Source organism: Adiantum capillus-veneris, chromosome 4, assembly GCF_014529385.1.
Source record: "Adiantum capillus-veneris isolate H3 chromosome 4, ASM1452938v2, whole genome shotgun sequence".
In the NCBI taxonomy this organism is placed as follows: domain Eukaryota; kingdom Viridiplantae; phylum Streptophyta; class Polypodiopsida; order Polypodiales; family Pteridaceae; genus Adiantum; species Adiantum capillus-veneris.
In genome coordinates, this window is record NC_140934.1 from 172424081 (window position 1) to 172442354 (window position 18274).

Here is an 18274-nt window from a genome sequence, read left to right on the forward strand (position 1 = left end):
TGTGCATATTTGGAGCCTTGGGAGGTAGACAAGGCAAGAAAGTGCAAAAAGGGGGGTGGCCACAAGGGCGCGCAAATCAGCCAGACAAGGACCCCTGTATGGCTGATTTGCGCGCCCTTGTGGTCACCCTCCTTTTTGCATTCTTTTGCCTTGTCTGCCCCTAAGGACTCTAGATATGCACACATTATGCTTGATTTAAATTGTTCATGCACTAAACTCCCCCCTTTGTTGGAGACAACACTCAATTGTGCATAAACACTTGAATTTATACAAGATATGTGCATTTTTGGTATCCTGGAGTCGGGACAAGGGCAAAAAATGCAAAAATGGGGCTAGCCACAAGGGCGCACAGATCAACCAAACAGGGACCGTCCCTGTTTGGCTGATCTGTGCGCCCTTGTGGCCACCCCCTTTTTGCATTTTTTGCCCTTGTCTGCACTCCAGGACTCTAAAAATGCACAAATTATGATTTAATTTAAACATTCATGCACTGTACTCACTCCCTTCCCCCTTCACACTCGTGGACTCAAAGTTTGTTCTATACACATATATTGTTTAACTTAGACACATTAAGAAGCTAAAAGTTAAATGATTTTGGAGACAATAAATACAAAACTCTCAGTCCTTTGGTCATTGTCAAAAAGTTTGATTACAAAAGCACGGTGGGTAATACAAAATGATAGGTTTGCACTTCGGCTAATGCTTAAAGTCCCACCTCAATCAATGTGCAAGCTGCATTTCCTTTGGTTGTATCATCAATCTCTTTGCATGTATGGCGTAGAGGTTGGTATCTTCTAGCACAGAGATGATGTGGACCTCTGCAGCTTCTTGAATCACCCACAATGCCATTTCTTGCATTCTGTATTGATTACCATATCTTTGGAGCACCTCCTTCATCGTGCAAGCAAAGGGGGATTGTTGAATCAACAGTTCGGTTGTCTTCTGGTAGTGGCGGATTTTTGCAAATGCCCTTGCTATTTTGTGATTACGTTGAGGTTGTCAGGGGGGCACTTGTACATTTGTTGGTAGGTGGCACTTGGGCTTCTTAAATTTCTTTTTACTTGCAACAATTTACATGCTTTACCGGGTTGTGCCGCCTCCTCAAGCTCCTCATCATCTTCCTCTGCCCTTGCCTCTCGACTTCTGTTATAGGGAGAGCTCCTTGGCCACAGGGTAGTGTCTTCCCCGCCACTGGCACCCGATGTGTGTACAATATCTTAGCACGCTGCCATGGTGGCTTTGTCTCTGACTCACTATCTGTATGCACCACTTGAGCTCTAGATGGTTCTACTTGTGATTGGTGGCATGGCGGCTGTTCCCTGTTACTCTCCGATGATGGTGGTCTCTCTTCTTCTCACCAATGCTCGACGCGTTTCTTAACTCTGCATTGTGGTGTTTGCTCCCCTTGCTGGTGCTACTCATGTGCCCGGGACGTGTCTTCTGCCCGCGATGACTCTTATGTATGACTACCCTGCCCAGTGCTTGAAGAGCGCCAAGAACGGCCAGGTATTTTTGGATGTTTCCTTATGCCTTTCAGCCACGCCGGCTCCTCGCATCCATAGAGAGTATTTTTGTTGACAGGCGAATTCTCTTTGGCGGTTTTTTTGGTGCACGCCATCGGGTATGGTAAGAACTCATGTGTGCAGAAGAAATAAGCGACTAATGAGTGGACCTAATATCTATAAGGGCCCATTCACACTATAATTTTTACAAAAAGCTATTACTTTTTAAAAGGGTTTCCCGAACTTTAATAAAAATATATGTAAAGAAGAGTTGGACCTTGCGTTCACGTGTAGTCACTGGCACTGAATCCACCAGGACCCTTGCCACCCCCTACGTTGGCGCCATGCATGATGCTTGGTGGGGCCTTGCAACATTCGCCACTTGTTGTTGTGCTCTTGACGACTCAATTCGTGCACTTTCCTTGCAATCTTGGATTGTCACGTACGCTCCATGGTGAGCTTACGAGCAAATTTCGCGCAAAAAAACTAGTTGAACATCTCTTCTAAATAATTAGATTGCACCATACCAACACCATGATGAGTATTTTAAATGTACACCCCCTTTGCTCGATAATGGGACTTCTCCATGCCTTGAGTGCTAAAAATCTCAAGTGAACCATATTTGTGCATAAAAAATGCTTCATGCGCAAAGAAGATATACCGTTCACATGTGAAAATGAGGCACAATATTAAATGAAAACAATCTCTTGTAATAAGTTCACTATGTGATATGGCTTACCATGTAATGTGTGATGTTATTTTCACCCCAAGAAACGATAAAGATCTCGGTGAAATCCACCAACACTTCTTGAAATGATTGGCGTTGTCTTTTGTTGTGCTGGTAAGACCTATAAGCTTGATCATTTTATCAAAAATTGCCCAAACTTACTTACGCTTGTTTACAAGCTCACCATTCGAGTCATTGTCACTAGAAGACTTGCATAATTCCTTCCAGAGTTCCCAAAGGTTACCTGTCTTGTGGTTGGGGCTATTTTGAGCATCATATCGGCTTGGGTTTCCTTGGGTTGCGTTCTTCAAAAAGTGTCTGGCTTTTGGTCCACTCATTGTGGACACTTGTGGGGTGGTTTCATGGGCCTCCCCTGTGTTCTTTGTAGTAACAATTGATACATTTCCACCGTGACAGGTAATGGAATTTAGAAGTGTCTCCACCCTTTTGATTGCTTCATTGGACTTTTTCAATGGCTTCATTGTGAAAGCATAGTCATTGTGGATAGCCTATCAAAAATGCGCATGAATGTATGTAATGTACAAAAATATACATTAGATAGAGGAAATGGAAAGATTGGATTCCAAGCCTTGTTGTTTGGTGCACGATCTCAGGCATTGACCATGGGACATCTCAAAATAGACACTTCTCATTGTGTGCCTTCATCTCTAACATCAAGATTGTCCAATCCTTCGTCTCTATTCTCTTGCCATGGAAGCATTGAACCACCCTTTGCAAAGTTCTTGTGTGACTTTTGTCTGTTAGATTTGTACCCCCAAGTGTAAAATGGACAAGGAAAGAGAGAAGAAGCCCATTGTTTGCAGTCAAGCAAACAATTTATGGTCTTCAAGTCCCCGCCTAGGTGCCACTCTACATCAAAGCTACCAAAACCCTCAACCTCTAAATTCTCACCTTTAAGTTGGAGTGTATTACTTCTGTGATCCATGGAATCATCTCAAAAATCCATGAAAGTACTCCATTAGTCTCTTTGGGCACCTCAATAGCACCCAACCACCAAATGTCTCTCTCTGATTACACACTGAAAGACGGGGTGGGAGATGGCTTGATTGAATCCCTTCGCTTGGTTTGCAACATGCCTTCATTAATTAGAGCGACACTTAGCCAACCTTTCACTATTTGACACTCATCGAGTTTCAGCACAAAAGCGACCTTTGTGCCAAGCATTGCAAAACAAGTAGAGGCAAGATTTTAAACTTCAAAGTTTATGATGAGAAGAACACAACCAAAAGAAAGAAGTATATTATGTCACCTTCTTGAGGTAACTCGTAGAATCTAAGCATAGCTTGTTGAAACCTTCTAAGGTCCACAAAAATATTATCCATATTGTGTAAGGGGAGCCCTTCTCCGAAGGTCTTATGTAGTTTTTCCTATCTTTTTCCCTTGCTTTTGATGTGCATAAAGCGAAGCTGGCATCGTGTCCTCAATGTGTAGGTATTCCCCAATGCAGAGATACACATCTTTGTTTGTTGCCTTCTTTTCAAGGTTGACTTTGTGCGGAATGGAAAATAGGTTCTCCACAATACCATGCTCTCTCAGGGCATCCTTTAGGAGTTGAAAAATAGCCTTGTATGCTCTGGTGCTGATCCAAGCATCATCACAAGCTTGTTGCATGTCATCTTCACTAAACACACTTTCCAATTTGTGCATAAGTTCCTTGGTAACTGCATCCCTAATGTGCTTCCCCCATGTGATTATAAGATAGAAATCACATCATGGGTATTGAAACAACTAGTGAGAAGGTTGACTTGATCGTCTTGGCTTGTTCCACTGCATGCCTCCTAGATGAAGTTTCTGGAAACAAATAAGATAAATGTTAACGAATAGTGTTAAGTAAAAATGTATCTTGCAAGTGAAGAACAAATCACCTTGTGGCTGTCACTCGTCGTTTGTGTGCTCCACCCAAATGTGCAAGAGTTTCAATGGATGAAAATGTGCACTTGTGCTCCTTTGCACCAAGGGGTGTTTCTTTCAAATATGTGATGTTGTTGGCAAGCTTCATAACGTGGACATCCTTTTACTACATTTGTTATTGGAGAGTTTCAACCTCCCTCTCCAAAGAGGCAATACTTTCTTGTAATGCCACTGCTTTGAGCTTTGACATTCGTGCATCCACGAATGCAAAGAAGCACCTGCACCCATACACAACTGCTTGCAATAGCCTAACAAGTATGGTTCTTCCCTCCCAAGATATTGAAGAGATATCAAAAGGCTATCAAACAATGGATCAAAGCGGCTTATAGGATCGTAAGGGTACAAATGGCCATCCACTGAAATGTCAATATTGGTCTCACCGGTGGCACGATGTTCCTATGATGATCTCTTCTCACCGTCATGTGCAGCCTTGGGTGCAGACGCCATGGGCAAGAAAATATGTGCGCTTTTGGTGTGCGGAGTACATGGTGGTGGAGGAATATGATTTGTGATGTCCGTGAGCACCATGGCAGTTGTTGTGTGAGGAAGAAAATGATGAAAAGAGAGAGGGGGAAAGGGAGATGGAGGAGACAAGGGGGCAAGTGGGAAGAGGGAGAGAGAGGGGAGGAGGAGGAGAGAAGGGGGCAGGGAGGGAGATGGAAGGAGATAGGCGAGGAGGAGGAGAGAAGGGGACAGGGAGGGAGAGGAGAGGGAGAGAGGAGGGAGGAGGGAGGAGGAGGAGAGAACAAAGTTTGTTTTTTGAGGAAAAAGATTTTGAAAAGTGGACCATCAGTGCTTGTAAGTTAAAAAAAAAGGTCAAAAAATGATTTTTTGATACGTATTTATGTTGGGAGGGAGTTTTAACTCAAAAATAAGTGAAAATGACAATTTTGATGCTTAATGAACCACATTGTTGTTGACATGGCCACACCCCTTTACTCCCTTCACTTTCAAAAGGCTAGAGAGAGAATGACCTCTTAGGTCCACATCCTACATGTGCCTTAAAAAAGGCTAGAAAAGCCTACTCAAAACTAGGTTCCTAATGCTTGTCCCTTTAACACTATACAACATTAGCTTTAATCCTTAAACATTAGGATTCCTTACAAGGCCCATGCAAAGTCCATATTTTTCCTAATGCTCCACGTGCTGACTCTCCCTTTTTTTCTTCTAAAGCTATGTGAGCATGTCCATAGATTCGCTTTTATAAACCAGCTAAAAAATATTCATTCCACCTATTAGCAACCAAATGGTCTAATTGGTTATCCCATTTCCCTTGAACACCAACAAGCCATAGGGGTCTGAAGCTTGCACAATAAGTTAGGTCTAAAGCGGTGAAATTGACCATTGAGGTGGGTGAAAGAAGTTGTCCATTAAGGTGTAGTGGATGTCTACATCGAGCAGATTGCTTTTGCAAAGATTGGTTGAAGTGTGTGTGATGGTGTTGTGCTGCCTCCGTCCGTGCCAACCTCGTAGCCCTCGGGTGTTGCCAGTCTCACACAGACATATGGCTTGGACAAGCTGTAGTGTCTCTTGCTCCCATCTCTCTTCTTGTGATCAAACCCTTCATCAAGGACATAATAATCACTTTTTTGGTTGACCCTTCGTTGTATAAGCGGTCTTTCGTCAAACCCTTCAAAGAAATAATCAGCGCTTTTGTGCCACATACTAAGCACTCCTTACTAAACTTCTTAATAAAAGGGATGTTCCCAATTTAGCCTTCCTCCATGGAGCCCAATTTAGGATTGTATTTAGGGCAAGATGGTTTTAAGGGGGGGGACCCTGGTCATTTTAGAGAGGTGTTGCAGAGTTCAAATTTTGTGTTTGTTGCTAACGGCCAAAAACGTACCATCAAAAACTTTGCAAAGGGAAGTGGCCCTGAAAAGTCCTCAAGCCATCTCTTTAGGATCTCACAATCTGATTGAGGAAATCCTTCATGGGTTTATCTTGTTTAGCCAGAACAGAGATGTGGATGGATATGCGTTGAATGTTGACTCTAGCCTAGAGTTAGCTCTGCAAAGTCTGGTATCCTGCTGCGCTAGGCTGATGGTGTTCTACTTCATGGCCGACGAATGACGACCCAAAGCTTATGCAAGTGGGTGTTTGCAGCTATTAACTATAGAAACACAATAAATGACTTCACAATAATGGAAAAAGGCTTTTATGTGGTGGAATGTGCCTCTGAACAAACAATGCAGAATCTTGTTATTAGAGGAGGTGTTTGGGGGGACTTCCTATTTTTCATATGCCATGCCATGGGTGCCAGAGATCTATCCAAATGAAGAGTTTATGAAATTTTTTCGTGTATGGGTAACTCTCTAAAATCTTCCGCTTTGGTTGCATGATCATGTCTACTCCATTGCCTCTATGATGGGTCGAGTGCTATTCATACCGAGGCCACAACTGGTTAGATCTAGCGTGGATGTAAAGGTTTGCATTTTTTGGAACATGAGCAAACCGATTCCCAAATATTTGGATCTCAACATGGGATGCTTCGAAGCTTTTCGACAAGATCTAGCACTTGCCTCCTTCCTCAGTTCTTGCTACAAATGCCCTAGAATTGGCCACTATGCTAGGAACTGCTCTGAGGTGGCGAATGATAGCAAACTGGTGGTCAAGTCCACGAGGCATGTCTCTAGAGATATCAAGTCACCAAAAAATACAAGTAGGCCAAAGAGGATGGATGTGATTGTGATGTGGTGAAGGATGAAATAATCAACCTGTCACGTGGGGGTTGCAGGTTCAAAATGATGGGGACCCATGATTGTGCTACTTCTATTTTATAATCAATCTTCCTTGAGATCCCCGCTTAAACACTCCATTGCAAATCCAGTATCCAATCACCAACCATATGATATGTACATAGCTCTATAATACAAGACTCGAGTTGTGAGTGTCATAACAAAAAGCACACGTGAAGATGAAAATTTTGCCCCATTCAATTTTAGGTGAAAGCTCAATAAGCATGACTACAAATTTGAAGGTTTCATTCAGCTATCCTCTTCACAAGAACTATGCCCCCATAAATGATTTTGCTTTTGAGGTAGGTAGCAAGTATGATAGGGGTAAGGGTACACAAATGCACAAAAAAAGCTGTAGACATTATGGTTGATGTGGCATGAGTGTCCATTGCAACAACAAATACATGAAGGAAAGATTCCGCATATAGGTAGTTGAACGCAACATCAAGAGATTTTTTAAAAGTAGTTATGGCAACTAGGCTAGGCTATTATGTGTGCAAAGAGACAGACCCTTGCACTTTTCCCTTTGGGCTTGGGGCACAACATGCAAAGACATAGATAGCCCTCCCCTTTCAAAGAGACTTGTTTCTAGAAACCTCTGGATCACTTAAATGGAAGTGTTGGCAATTTTGAGGCCACCCTTTCTTTTGTTTGGTTTTCTTTGGTGAAGTGACTCAAGTCCCATGTTGGCATTTCAAAATAAAAAGTTGAAAAGGAAGTCATGGGTTTGGAAGAGGGGATCATTTACAAATTAAAATAAGTCTTTAAATAACACAAAATTGTAAAGGAAGTCATGGGTTCTTGAGGAACTTAAAAACTAAAAAAGCTGGATTCAAATATTTCCACCATTTTTCGCTCTTCTCGAAGACACATTTTAACACGCTAAAAAGTATGGTGTCCTTTTGGGATGTGTCTATTGTAGGCTTCCTTAAAAGACACAATATGCAAGCTCTTGTAAACAGAACAAACCCACCCACACATACCTTTGTCTCTTCCATCTTAGATAGACTAGTGCAACCGATGTCTTTCAGTCACCCCTCTCTCTCTCTCTCTCTCTCTCTTTCTCTCTCTCTCCATCCATCACAATGCTCTCAAAACCGCATGCCACACCTACCGTTTGAAGGAGCCTTTGATGCATGGGGGGGGGGGACCGAATTTTTCCCCCCCCATATACTTAGTGTAGATATCGATTACATTGCGACAAGGATCAAGCGAGAACCATTGTAGTGTCGCCTTTTATGTGTTTGGCAGCAATTATGGTGCTTGCACCAAATATTATTGCACTCTCCAACGTTAGGATATATAAGCCATTAAATTGAGTCATTTTTGAAATATGCCACTTGTTTCCAAAATTACATGTGTAGAGAGAAATCCTAGCAATTACAGAGTTATTAGTCCTCTCATGATTAATCTCTACTAGACAAAATAAAAAGGTCCCAGGAAGAATGTCTATTTCATCACCATCACCATGAAACAATATATACACGTCCTTTTGTGATATCGATAGAATCGTGGTCAATAAGTGTGAACTTACTTTTGGTGGGTAGTCCACTTTATTGAAGTTTGGTTGCGGTAGTAATTGCAAAGATTCTTGTATTGCTCATCACGTGCAAGAGTTTTGAGGGTAAAAATAGCCTTTTGCATCCTCTCGATAGTATTGTTAACCTTTTTGGCCTCCTAGACAACAAGGGATTACGGTAAAACCCCCAACTTAATGCCACCTAAGGGGCATTGCAAATTGTTGCCAGCATACTCCACCGTTTTCAGGTTGGATGTGTGCAATTGGAAGAGCTCATCAATGCCTACCTATAGTAAAAATCTCGCCCACAGACGGTGCTTCAACGACGACGCGCAATAACGTCGAAGATTTTATGTGTAACAAAAATGGACGTGAGTTAAAAGCCATACCAAGGGGGTATTATGAGACATGGCGGCCAACAAGGCTTGAACTTGGATCCAACGGCTATGATTTAAAGTTGAGCTGAGTTAACCACCTCACCACAAGGCCACTTGTGTCCCAATATTGGACCTTTACAATTTTAAACTTGGGGGGTCCACGGTCCCATTAGAGGGGGGCGATTTTTTATTGGCCCCTTTACCCTAAGGAGTACATTCATAAGAGTTTGACCCCATGATATGAAGTATTGATTTATTTTTTTAAAATAAATAATTTACTTTATGAGACTCTTAAAATATATCTATGTGTACGTTAAGCTTTTTTTAAAGTGGGGCTTTGGTAATATATAAGGCATTTGTGATCATGTGTTAACACAACAAAAATGACATCTAATTGTAAGCTCATTTAAACCTAGTCCCCATAAATCTCATCCTCCCTAAACTGTAACAAGCTTTCATGCCTCCTCACCTTGTTTTTCTAATGACTCTATACAAGGAGCACTTAAGGACCAAGCAATACCTTTGTTCTTTTTTTTCCTCAAAGCACATGATTGTGATTTATAAATCTTGTAATGTATTCTCATTAAAAAATGCTCCTTTTCCTCTGTCGTGCTAGCTGTCCCCTGTCACCTCCTAGTTACATCGTCGAGTATCTCCTGCTAGTTGTCATCAATTGCTCGCCACCCTTGCACTTCTTCTCCCTGTGATTGCCACCTACCTCCCATCCTTTGCATTGCCTCATCCCAATTGGCTATCTCTCTTTTTCTTCCCTCCTTGAAATAGCATCTTTAGGAGATTCCACTTAAAGAAATGGTTTTAGAATTGTTGATACATATTTGAATGAAGCTCACAATTGGTTTAGGCCCTCATAGAAGTAGTGAGGGAGTAATTGATGATAACTAAAGTGTTGGTAGTTGAAGAGTCACTTAAAAGGTACCATGCTTGCATAAGAACTTTTTTTTGGCTCACCAGAGGCATGAGTATTTTGAGGGGTGAATAGTTGTATGATTAAATTGATACGACTTCTCTCGTTCTCCTAAAATAAGCACAATGGGATTTCCATAGATTTGACATTTATGTTCTGGATTTGAAAACAAAGAACAAAATGAATTGGTCATATATTAATAGATCACACTTTTTTTTTTTTTGGTTTAGTTTAAGTTTTTTGGCTAATAACTACTTTCAGTAAGTTTGGAAGGTCAAGAACCGTCGAGATTTTAAAAAGGACCTATCCATAGCATAACTCCCCTCATCTTGGTTGCTGGACTCACACTATGAGTTTTCACCTCCATCGTGACTGATGTCACCACAAATCACAAGTGGCTGCTATGACAGATGCATGAAGCAAGATTTTTACAATTCTTGAGTAACAAAAAGTCAATTGGAGTCCAAGGTTTGGCAACAGGAGCTTGTTGAATGGTTTTGTTTCTCCTAAAAGAAGCACAATGGGATTTCCATCGATTTGACATTTATATTCTAGATTTGAAAACAAAGAACAAAATGAATTGGTTATATATTAATAGATCACACTTTTTTTTTTTGCTTAGTTTAGGTTTTTTGGCTAATAGCTACTTTCAGCAAGTTTGGAAGGTCAAGAATCATCGAGTTTTTGAAAAGGACCTATCCGTAGCATATCTCCCCTCATCTTGGTTGCTAGACTCACACTATGAGTTTTCTACCTCCATCGCAACTGAGTCACCACAAGTCACAAGTGGCTGCTATGCTAGATGCATGAAGCAAGCTTTCTGCAATTCTTGAGTATCAAAAAGTCAATTGGACTTGCAAGGTTTGGCAAGAGGAGCTTGTTGAATGGTTTTGTTTCTCCTAAAAGAAGCACAATGGGAATTCCTTCGATTTGACATTTATATTCTAGATTTGAAAACGAATAACAAAATGAATTGGTTATATATTAATAGATCACTTTTTTTTTTTTGCTTAGTTTAAGTTTTTTGGCTAATAGATACTTTCAAAAAGTTTGGAAGGTCATGAACCGTCGAGTTTTTGAAAAGAACCTATTCGTAGCATATCTCTCCTCATCTTGGTTGCAGGACTGACATTATGAGCTTTCTACCTCCATCGCGGCTGAGTCACCACAAGTCACAAGTGGCTGCTATGACAGATGCATGAAGCAAGCTTTCTGCAATTCTTGAGTACCAAAAAGTCAATTGCAGTTGCAAGGTTTGGCAAGAGGAGCTTGTTGAATGGTTTTCCCACCTATTCTAATCTTATTGTAGCATTAGCACGAACCTCACATTATTTGTCAATACAAGGGACATAGTAGACCTGGCTAGGGCATGGAGGCAACAAGGACGTGTCAGATCCTTGGAAAACAATATCAATGCAAACAACAATTTATGCTCTCACTCATGTGAATCTTAAATTTCCAAAGACTAGATTCAGATCCCAACAACTTAGGATTAAAGAGAGCTATCTTATGCACCTCACGGTTTGTCAATCTGATACCTAAATCTTAAGATACGACATCAAACAAATTGTAGGTGCCCATCAAAAGTATTAAGAAATAGCATGAGACTTACGTTAACTTGAAGAGCCTTCATCTCCCAAGGTGTAAAAGCAATTAGAATTGAAATGTAACAACCAACAAGGGAGTAAGGAGTAGATAGAATTTGTAGATATATAGACACAATTATAGTACGCTCAACATTTCAAAATGGTCAAAAGTGACCTTACTTAGATCAAACTTTAAGAATTTGGTCCATGGACAAAAGTGGCTCACATCAATTTAAAATGATATTAGAGGTGAGAATTACAATCTAGAAGCTTATAGCCCCAACTTAACATCCACAATAAACTTTTTTTGCATAAGTCGGGTGGGTAAACGACCAACTGTCAAGAGCATAAAATAATGTGAAAAATACATGGAATGTTACAAATTGCTCCTCATAATATACTAGGATGTACTTGTTAGCTTAGTGCTGAACTATTCCTCCACTGCTGAAGCTATTCCTAAGCCTCTTGGTATTTGATACATAGATTCTTGTCTTTTTCTAACATGAATGCATTTGTGATGGGATTTTGTAATTCAATGGCCGAGTATCTTCAAACATTTGGGGCTCCAACGGAGCCGCGGGATTCATCGCTAGCGCGGACCTGCCGTGTCATCAACCACTCCACGCAGGCGCGAGCGCCCCATCGCCGCCTCGCCATTGGCCAAAATCACCACCGATCGCCCCACGCAGCGCTTAGAAGGGCTGCCGCTCACGCGCCATAGCCAACGGGAGGGAGAGCTCCCCTCTCTCCTCCCTTGTGTCCATTAGAGGGCTCACGGCCCAGTACTTATACCGTGTCCCTCCAGCCCTTCCATTGCGCATGTGGGATAACCTGCCTGCCACGTGGAAACTCGCAGGCGATTCTCCCTCCAATGGCCTTCAAAAACTCCTCTTTTAATCTTAGAAAAACCTCTTCTTTGCTTGAATTGGGTACCCTGTTTGGTTCTGCCCAGTAGGCCTATGCACCGGCTTTGAAGCCTGACTTGAAACCCATCGTTTTCATCATTGTCACCTTCTCTTGCCCCCCTTTGAGATCTCCAAGTCTGTCCTCCGAGGCTGCAAAAAAAGCCAAAAAAACTTCTGCCACCTTCCTCTTGGCATTACCTCCCGACGTCATCGTGCCGCATCTAGCCGACCGAGTATCCGATTGATGCACCGTCGATTCGTGCTGACTCCACATGACACACACTATCATCGAGAACTTTGGCAAGGCCCAAAAGATACTAGATGGCATATCCTCCAATGCGACCAAGTGGGCTCAGACCCGACCCGCGGGAAAAATTCAACTGGCCATAAAATGCACACCATAGCTCTGATTCGCAATCTGAAACGATGGGTAGGCTCCATAAATTGAGCTCTACAAACCTGTACCTCGACTTCCACTTGGACCACCTATCCCCAAATGCCCTATCCCGCCGCTTGGATGCGATGAGACGTCTGATTAGACAACGTCAGTTTAGCCGTAGCTAGATAGCATTAGTTTCTTTTTGTCATAGCTTATGTATCATGAGACGACTTTTATACGTCTTTTTGAAAACCATGTATATTTTTTCAATAATGACAATGGTTTGTAATTATTACATTTGCAAAGTTTAACAATCAAGTGATTTTGCCTATGTGTACAATTGTCATTGATATACTTTCATCAATTCACGCTTGTCAGTTTTGTATCTTTATTTTGCAAACAATACGTACTATGGATGATGGAGTTAATGGTTATCCGTAGCTCGGTTTGGTGAGCCGTTTGGACCTGCTCCTGCAGCACTTCAAGCTCTTCATTCCTGGACCCAAAAGATGCACTTTGCATCTCTTTCATCTGCTATCCAAAATTAGCCCCTCATGGAGCCTTCCTTGGCCTATAAGCTGCATTAGGCATACAATTCCGCTGCTACCTGTCATCCCATGATTCTCCTAGCTGCTGCAGCCCTTTTCCATGCTTCTGCTAGCCTGCATATATCTGCCCATGCCACCTTCTAGAGTCGACACAATCATTGCCCACCCCCCAGTTGAGCATTAATGCTCAACCACATAAAAGCTTATTCCACTACTAACTGAAAAACCTGGCACACACTATGAGAAAACTAAAACCATATTTACATAGTTTTATTGCATCCTACTGCCAAACCTTCAAGTGGGTTGCCCCACCCCCTGCATAAGAATCTGATGCACTGCTGGCACCAGCTCCCTTTCAAAATAGAGCTTGAGATGCAGACCATTTACCCTGTGTTTGAGGAACCGACCATCCATCCTGACTAGTTCATAAGTATCATTGGGAAAAACTTGATGAACCTTGTAAGGTCCCGTCCACTTTTTTTTGAACTTCTTCTGAAAGGTGAAGTCAATTTAACTCTCGTACTTCATCACTAGATTGCCCTTCTCAATCCGCTTGGCTCGCAAATGTTGGTTGAACTTTGCTACTCTTCTCTCTCGCTGCACAGGTAGGACCGCTTCCTTGCCATATACCAACTCATATGGAGTAAAGTTGGTTGCCACCTTATATGAAGTCCTGTAAGCCCACAAACATTTGTCAAGGTTAGATTCCCACCCTTCAACCTATTGGTATATATACTTCGTAAGCATCTTGACTATCTGCCCATTGACACTTTCCACCAAACCATTGCACTGCGGATGGTATGGAGATGAAAATCAGTGTTGAATCCCCAATTTGTCCACCAAGGCACGCACCAACTTGCTTCTGAACCCTTGTCCCCGATCTGATATAAGCACCCAAGGCACTCCAAAGTGACAACATATGCAATCAAATACAAACTGAGCAACAGTATGTGCATTTACCTCTTTGACTGCTTTAGCCTCGACCCACCGGGTAAGGTAGTCTATGGCCACTACCACATATTTCTTACCGCTCGCTGACTTGGGAAATTGACCAATTGCATCCAAACCCCACTTTTCAAAGGTATCATGTGCGATGATAGTCCCTTGCTACTCGGCTACCAGTCGTCTTTCACCCATCACTTGGCAATGTTGACACGTTTTGCACCAATAATGCACATCTCCCACAACAGAAGGCCACCAGAACCCACTTCTTAAGATACGAAACAAAACTTGACTCTTACCCTGATGACCGCTTTCTTCGTGGCATTGATCCGAAACCATACCGATCTCTTCCTTGTAAAGGACATGACGTAGCACCCCATCTCTACCGTGCATCATAAGATCTTCTCCAACCTAAGTGAACCTTTTGGCTTTTTGAACAACTCTCCTCTTTTGTAGCTTGGAAAGCCCGTCGAAACATTGACATGTACTCAAGAAATCATCAATATCCTTCGAAGTCTCTCTACCTGTATAAGTGGCCGGTCCCACATACAAGCTCGACACTTGAGTCTGAACACGACTGCTAGCCAATCAATCTGCTTCCTGGTTTTGTTCTCTCCTCACATGTTTGAACTGCACTGCTTCAAAAAACTTCAACAGCTTCTTTATAGAAAAAAATCAAACTTGTTTCCTGGTTATTTTCCTTGTTATGCTCCATCCATGTTACCTGGTCCCAAACTAGTTAAAGCTGGTGGCTCTACACATTTTGATAAGGAGATGGAGTCTCTCAGTTTGGCACAAGATCTCTAAATTCTCAAAAAAAGCTAGCAATGCACAATCAAAGCGGGACAGTGGAGCACACAATTGCCACATGGCTACACAGGATGCCAAGAGGCCTTAGATGTCCATATGTGTGTGTAGCGCATCACACCACAGACGTGTGTGCTTGGCCTCTTGACATCCGGTGTCGTCTAGTGGACTCCACCCCAGTCTGCGCATGCCACGTGTACTCCTTGGTCGCGCCACTGTAGGTGATGGTACAACACGGTTCAGGTATGTGGGAGCTTTAGGAAACATTCTTTCTCATTAAAAGCTTCGACTGTAAATGCTTGCATACACCTATATGTTTCAAAGGTTTCTGTCTGGTTAATTATATCACACTTGTATTTTTGCTCTGTTGTAAGGAAGTTGTTTTAGTGTTCGCTATTATCTCTAAAGGACGATTATTTGACTTCGTTGGTAAAGCGCATTCAGTTGTTAGATTAAACAACTTCTCACAATAGGGATATTCTTTCTGCCTCAAACATAAACCCAATATTTTTCTCCAACTGTGAAGCCAGGACAGCATGCAACACTTTCATAAAGACTTGATCATGTTCTTTCCAGAAAATAAAGCTTCACAAAAATGCATAGACACATGCTAAGGGTGAGTAGTGGTAATTACGAAGAACTACTATCAGTTTGATTTGCTGATAAATTGTGACTTTGAGATTGTCAGTTGATGGTGACCAATGTCTTGGCTGCCTCCCATCATGTAACTTGCAGTAGCTCAGTGTTATTTTTACTTTCATATATTTTTTATTTGTTGAAAGCGTCAAAGCTAAAACCAAAGTATTTGTGTTAAGCAGCTGTCTAATTTGGTTGGTAGGGCCTAGGACAGTTCCAGCAAGGACTAATTCTACGAAATCACTTTTTGTTTAGGTCCAGAGGCTTCCGTCAGTATTTATCACTTTTGCAGCATGGTCATTGACTGAGGTAGAAAAGCTACTACCACAAACTGCTTCCGTTTTGTACATTTTTGCTGCTGGGTGTACTGAGTGAGTGCAAAGTGACATGTAGGTCGTTCGATACCCACAGTATGCATTAAGCACAATTGGTCTTTGTCCATGGTGGTTAACCTGGCTAAGGTATAGGTTTGGGTTTTGAAGGTTCATGTCTGGCTAAACATTCAATTAAGCGGTGCAAATTGTTGATTCCTATTCATGTATGCAGGTACTCAGTATTTATACCCTTATATCCTATTGGGGCTCTCTGTGGGGAAGGTGAGCAAGGTTGTACTTCCTGTAGATATGGAGATTTTGACCATCACTGAGCTATGAGGGGTGTTGTGTGCTTGCATTACTTCTATATTACCAGGCCTTGCCATATCTAAAGCAGTCAAATCTTTACAGCAATCTATTCAGTCGGCTACCATTTTACTACAATTTTGTTACGGTGAGAATGGAGGCTTAAATTCATACTTCCTGGACCATGTGCAACATGTGCTAAACTTGCTGCCTTGGTGTTTCAGGGCGGTTTGATGCTGTATGCATTCCTGTGGCAGAGTTTATACATCTACATGTTCAAGAAGCGGCGAAGTAAGCTTGGAAAGAGGTCAAGTGGGAGAGGACCATCGAGGAGGAGGAGTGATTAGTTTGAAGGCCTATTCATGCCTTACCTGCAGCTTTCCTTTGTATTCAATGAAAGGTATTGCTTCCAGTCTGGCATTGGAACACTGAGGTTATGCACACACAATGCTACTTGAGCCTTCCATTTGCAAACTCCTTTGTAGTGGACTCGCATGTCAGCCCCTTATCCACAGATGCCTGCCCATCAGGTTGTTTGACAAAGATACTTGCTGAAAAATATATTTGCATTTATTGAAAAGCACGAGGGATGGTGCCATTATGAAATATGATTCTCTTAGATCTAGTGTCCTCTATTCAGAGATAAAAGGTGACCTGACATTTGAAAAGTGCAGAGATATTTTGAAGGTAAGCTTCAGCACATGGACAAATATATTTTCTTAGCATGAATGTGTTGACGCTTCTTCAAGGTTTGCTCTTACACGTTAAGTCAATCATGTAGTGCGTCATCGATAATTAAACGTGTGGTCAAAATGGTCCTCATCAATGAAATAGAAAATCCGAAAACCATTTACCCCCATTTTGTTAGGCATAGGGTTGATGCGTGAGAAAAACATTCATGGGGGGTGTCTAACCAAAGAGAGAAAACTCAAATGTAGATTTAAGCAAATCACTTGATTATCCATTATGGGGAGGGATACAAAGCATCTTTCTATAGGCATAACTCACATGGTTCTCACTGCAGACAAGTATCTTGTGCATGCACTCTTCTTGCCACTAGTGTGGCTCATTATTAACTTGACTCCCATGCTCTCTAAATGAGAGTTGGTTTTTGGTCATTAGACATGGCCCATAATACCCTGAAACCCTCCCATTGGGCCTTGGACTATGACATGAGGAAGGTACTCAATGCCATAAGGTTATTTTGCCATGCACGTCTCCATGAAGGAGAGCAAATCCTCCCCTTAATCAAGGTAGTTATGGTAGGATCAAGCTCTCCAGGCTTTGAATGGCCCCAAGATAGAGGAACTGTGATAGTCTTCTACAAAGTTTCATTGCTCCTTGGCTATTGTCGCCTACCTTCATCCTTTGGTGCCTTTTTGGAATTTGGTATGTCCTTGGTTCGGGTCTCATAGTTCTCTAGTCTTCAAGACCTCATAGCCACACCTTAAGTGTGTAGATGCCAACATAAATATAGTTATGGTAATGGTATTTAGGATGGTCTTGTAGCTCAATAGATTTGTGGTAGTGTCTAATTCTTTCACATAGATGGAGCACACAAAAAATGTGAAATCCATACATATTGTTGCTAGACAATAGCAAGATAATGTCACAGTTTCCTGGAAGCTCGATAATAGATTCAGTGTGCAACTGTGCCTTTTGAGTTAAAAAACTATTCACTATGATTGCCAAAATTGGGTTGCTTGTGAGATTGCTTTATTATAACTTGACGCTTTTGATGCGTGTGACCCTTCTCTTAAGTTTGGCAACCCAAGACTTTGCGCGAGCAGCCACTTAAATTGCTAGTTTACGAAAAACATAACTTTGCAAAATGTCTTTACTGATTTTGTCGATGGATTTGTGACCATCAAACAGATAGATGAGAAAATTCTCATAAATGATGCTCTACGTTAACATATTAATTGAAGTAGTGACAGCAATACAATATAGGTTTGTTAGTTTGAAGAGAATTGGTCATTTCACTAAAAAAAAGTGAGAAAAAAAAGGGAGGAAGCAATGGTCTAGTGATTCCATGAGACATGAGAAGAAACAAAAGATCAAAATTGCCCGAAAACCATTGCTTTGGTCATAAATTTCTCATTATGCGTGGGAACTAATTTTTAAACTTAAT

At 41.7% G+C, this 18274-nt stretch overlaps 1 protein-coding gene across 1 annotated transcript; it reads left to right on the forward strand.

The window, feature by feature from the left end:
* Positions 1 to 1449: 1449 nt before the first annotated feature.
* On the forward strand, positions 1450 to 16829 carry LOC147460366 (uncharacterized). The gene is made up of 7 exons (XM_086511694.1): positions 1450 to 1506; positions 10929 to 10973; positions 15779 to 15832; positions 15917 to 15984; positions 16070 to 16119; positions 16214 to 16291; positions 16368 to 16829. The coding sequence occupies exons 1-7, from the start codon at positions 1450 to 1452 to the stop codon at positions 16436 to 16438; spliced, it is 423 nt and encodes a 140-aa protein (XP_086367820.1). The 3' UTR covers positions 16439 to 16829.
* Positions 16830 to 18274: the final 1445 nt, after the last annotated feature.

Bases quoted from the DNA above. Each gene is read 5' to 3' on its own strand.
- LOC147460366 (XM_086511694.1), top strand. From the start codon at position 1,450: ATGACTCTTATGTATGACTACCCTGCCCAGTGCTTGAAGAGCGCCAAG. The intron at 10,974-15,778 runs GTTTGGCAAGAG...CTTTTTGTTTAG, and splicing joins AAGTCAATTGCAGTTGCAAG to GTCCAGAGGCTTCCGTCAGT. The intron at 16,292-16,367 runs GTGAGAATGGAG...TTGGTGTTTCAG, and splicing joins TTTACTACAATTTTGTTACG to GGCGGTTTGATGCTGTATGC.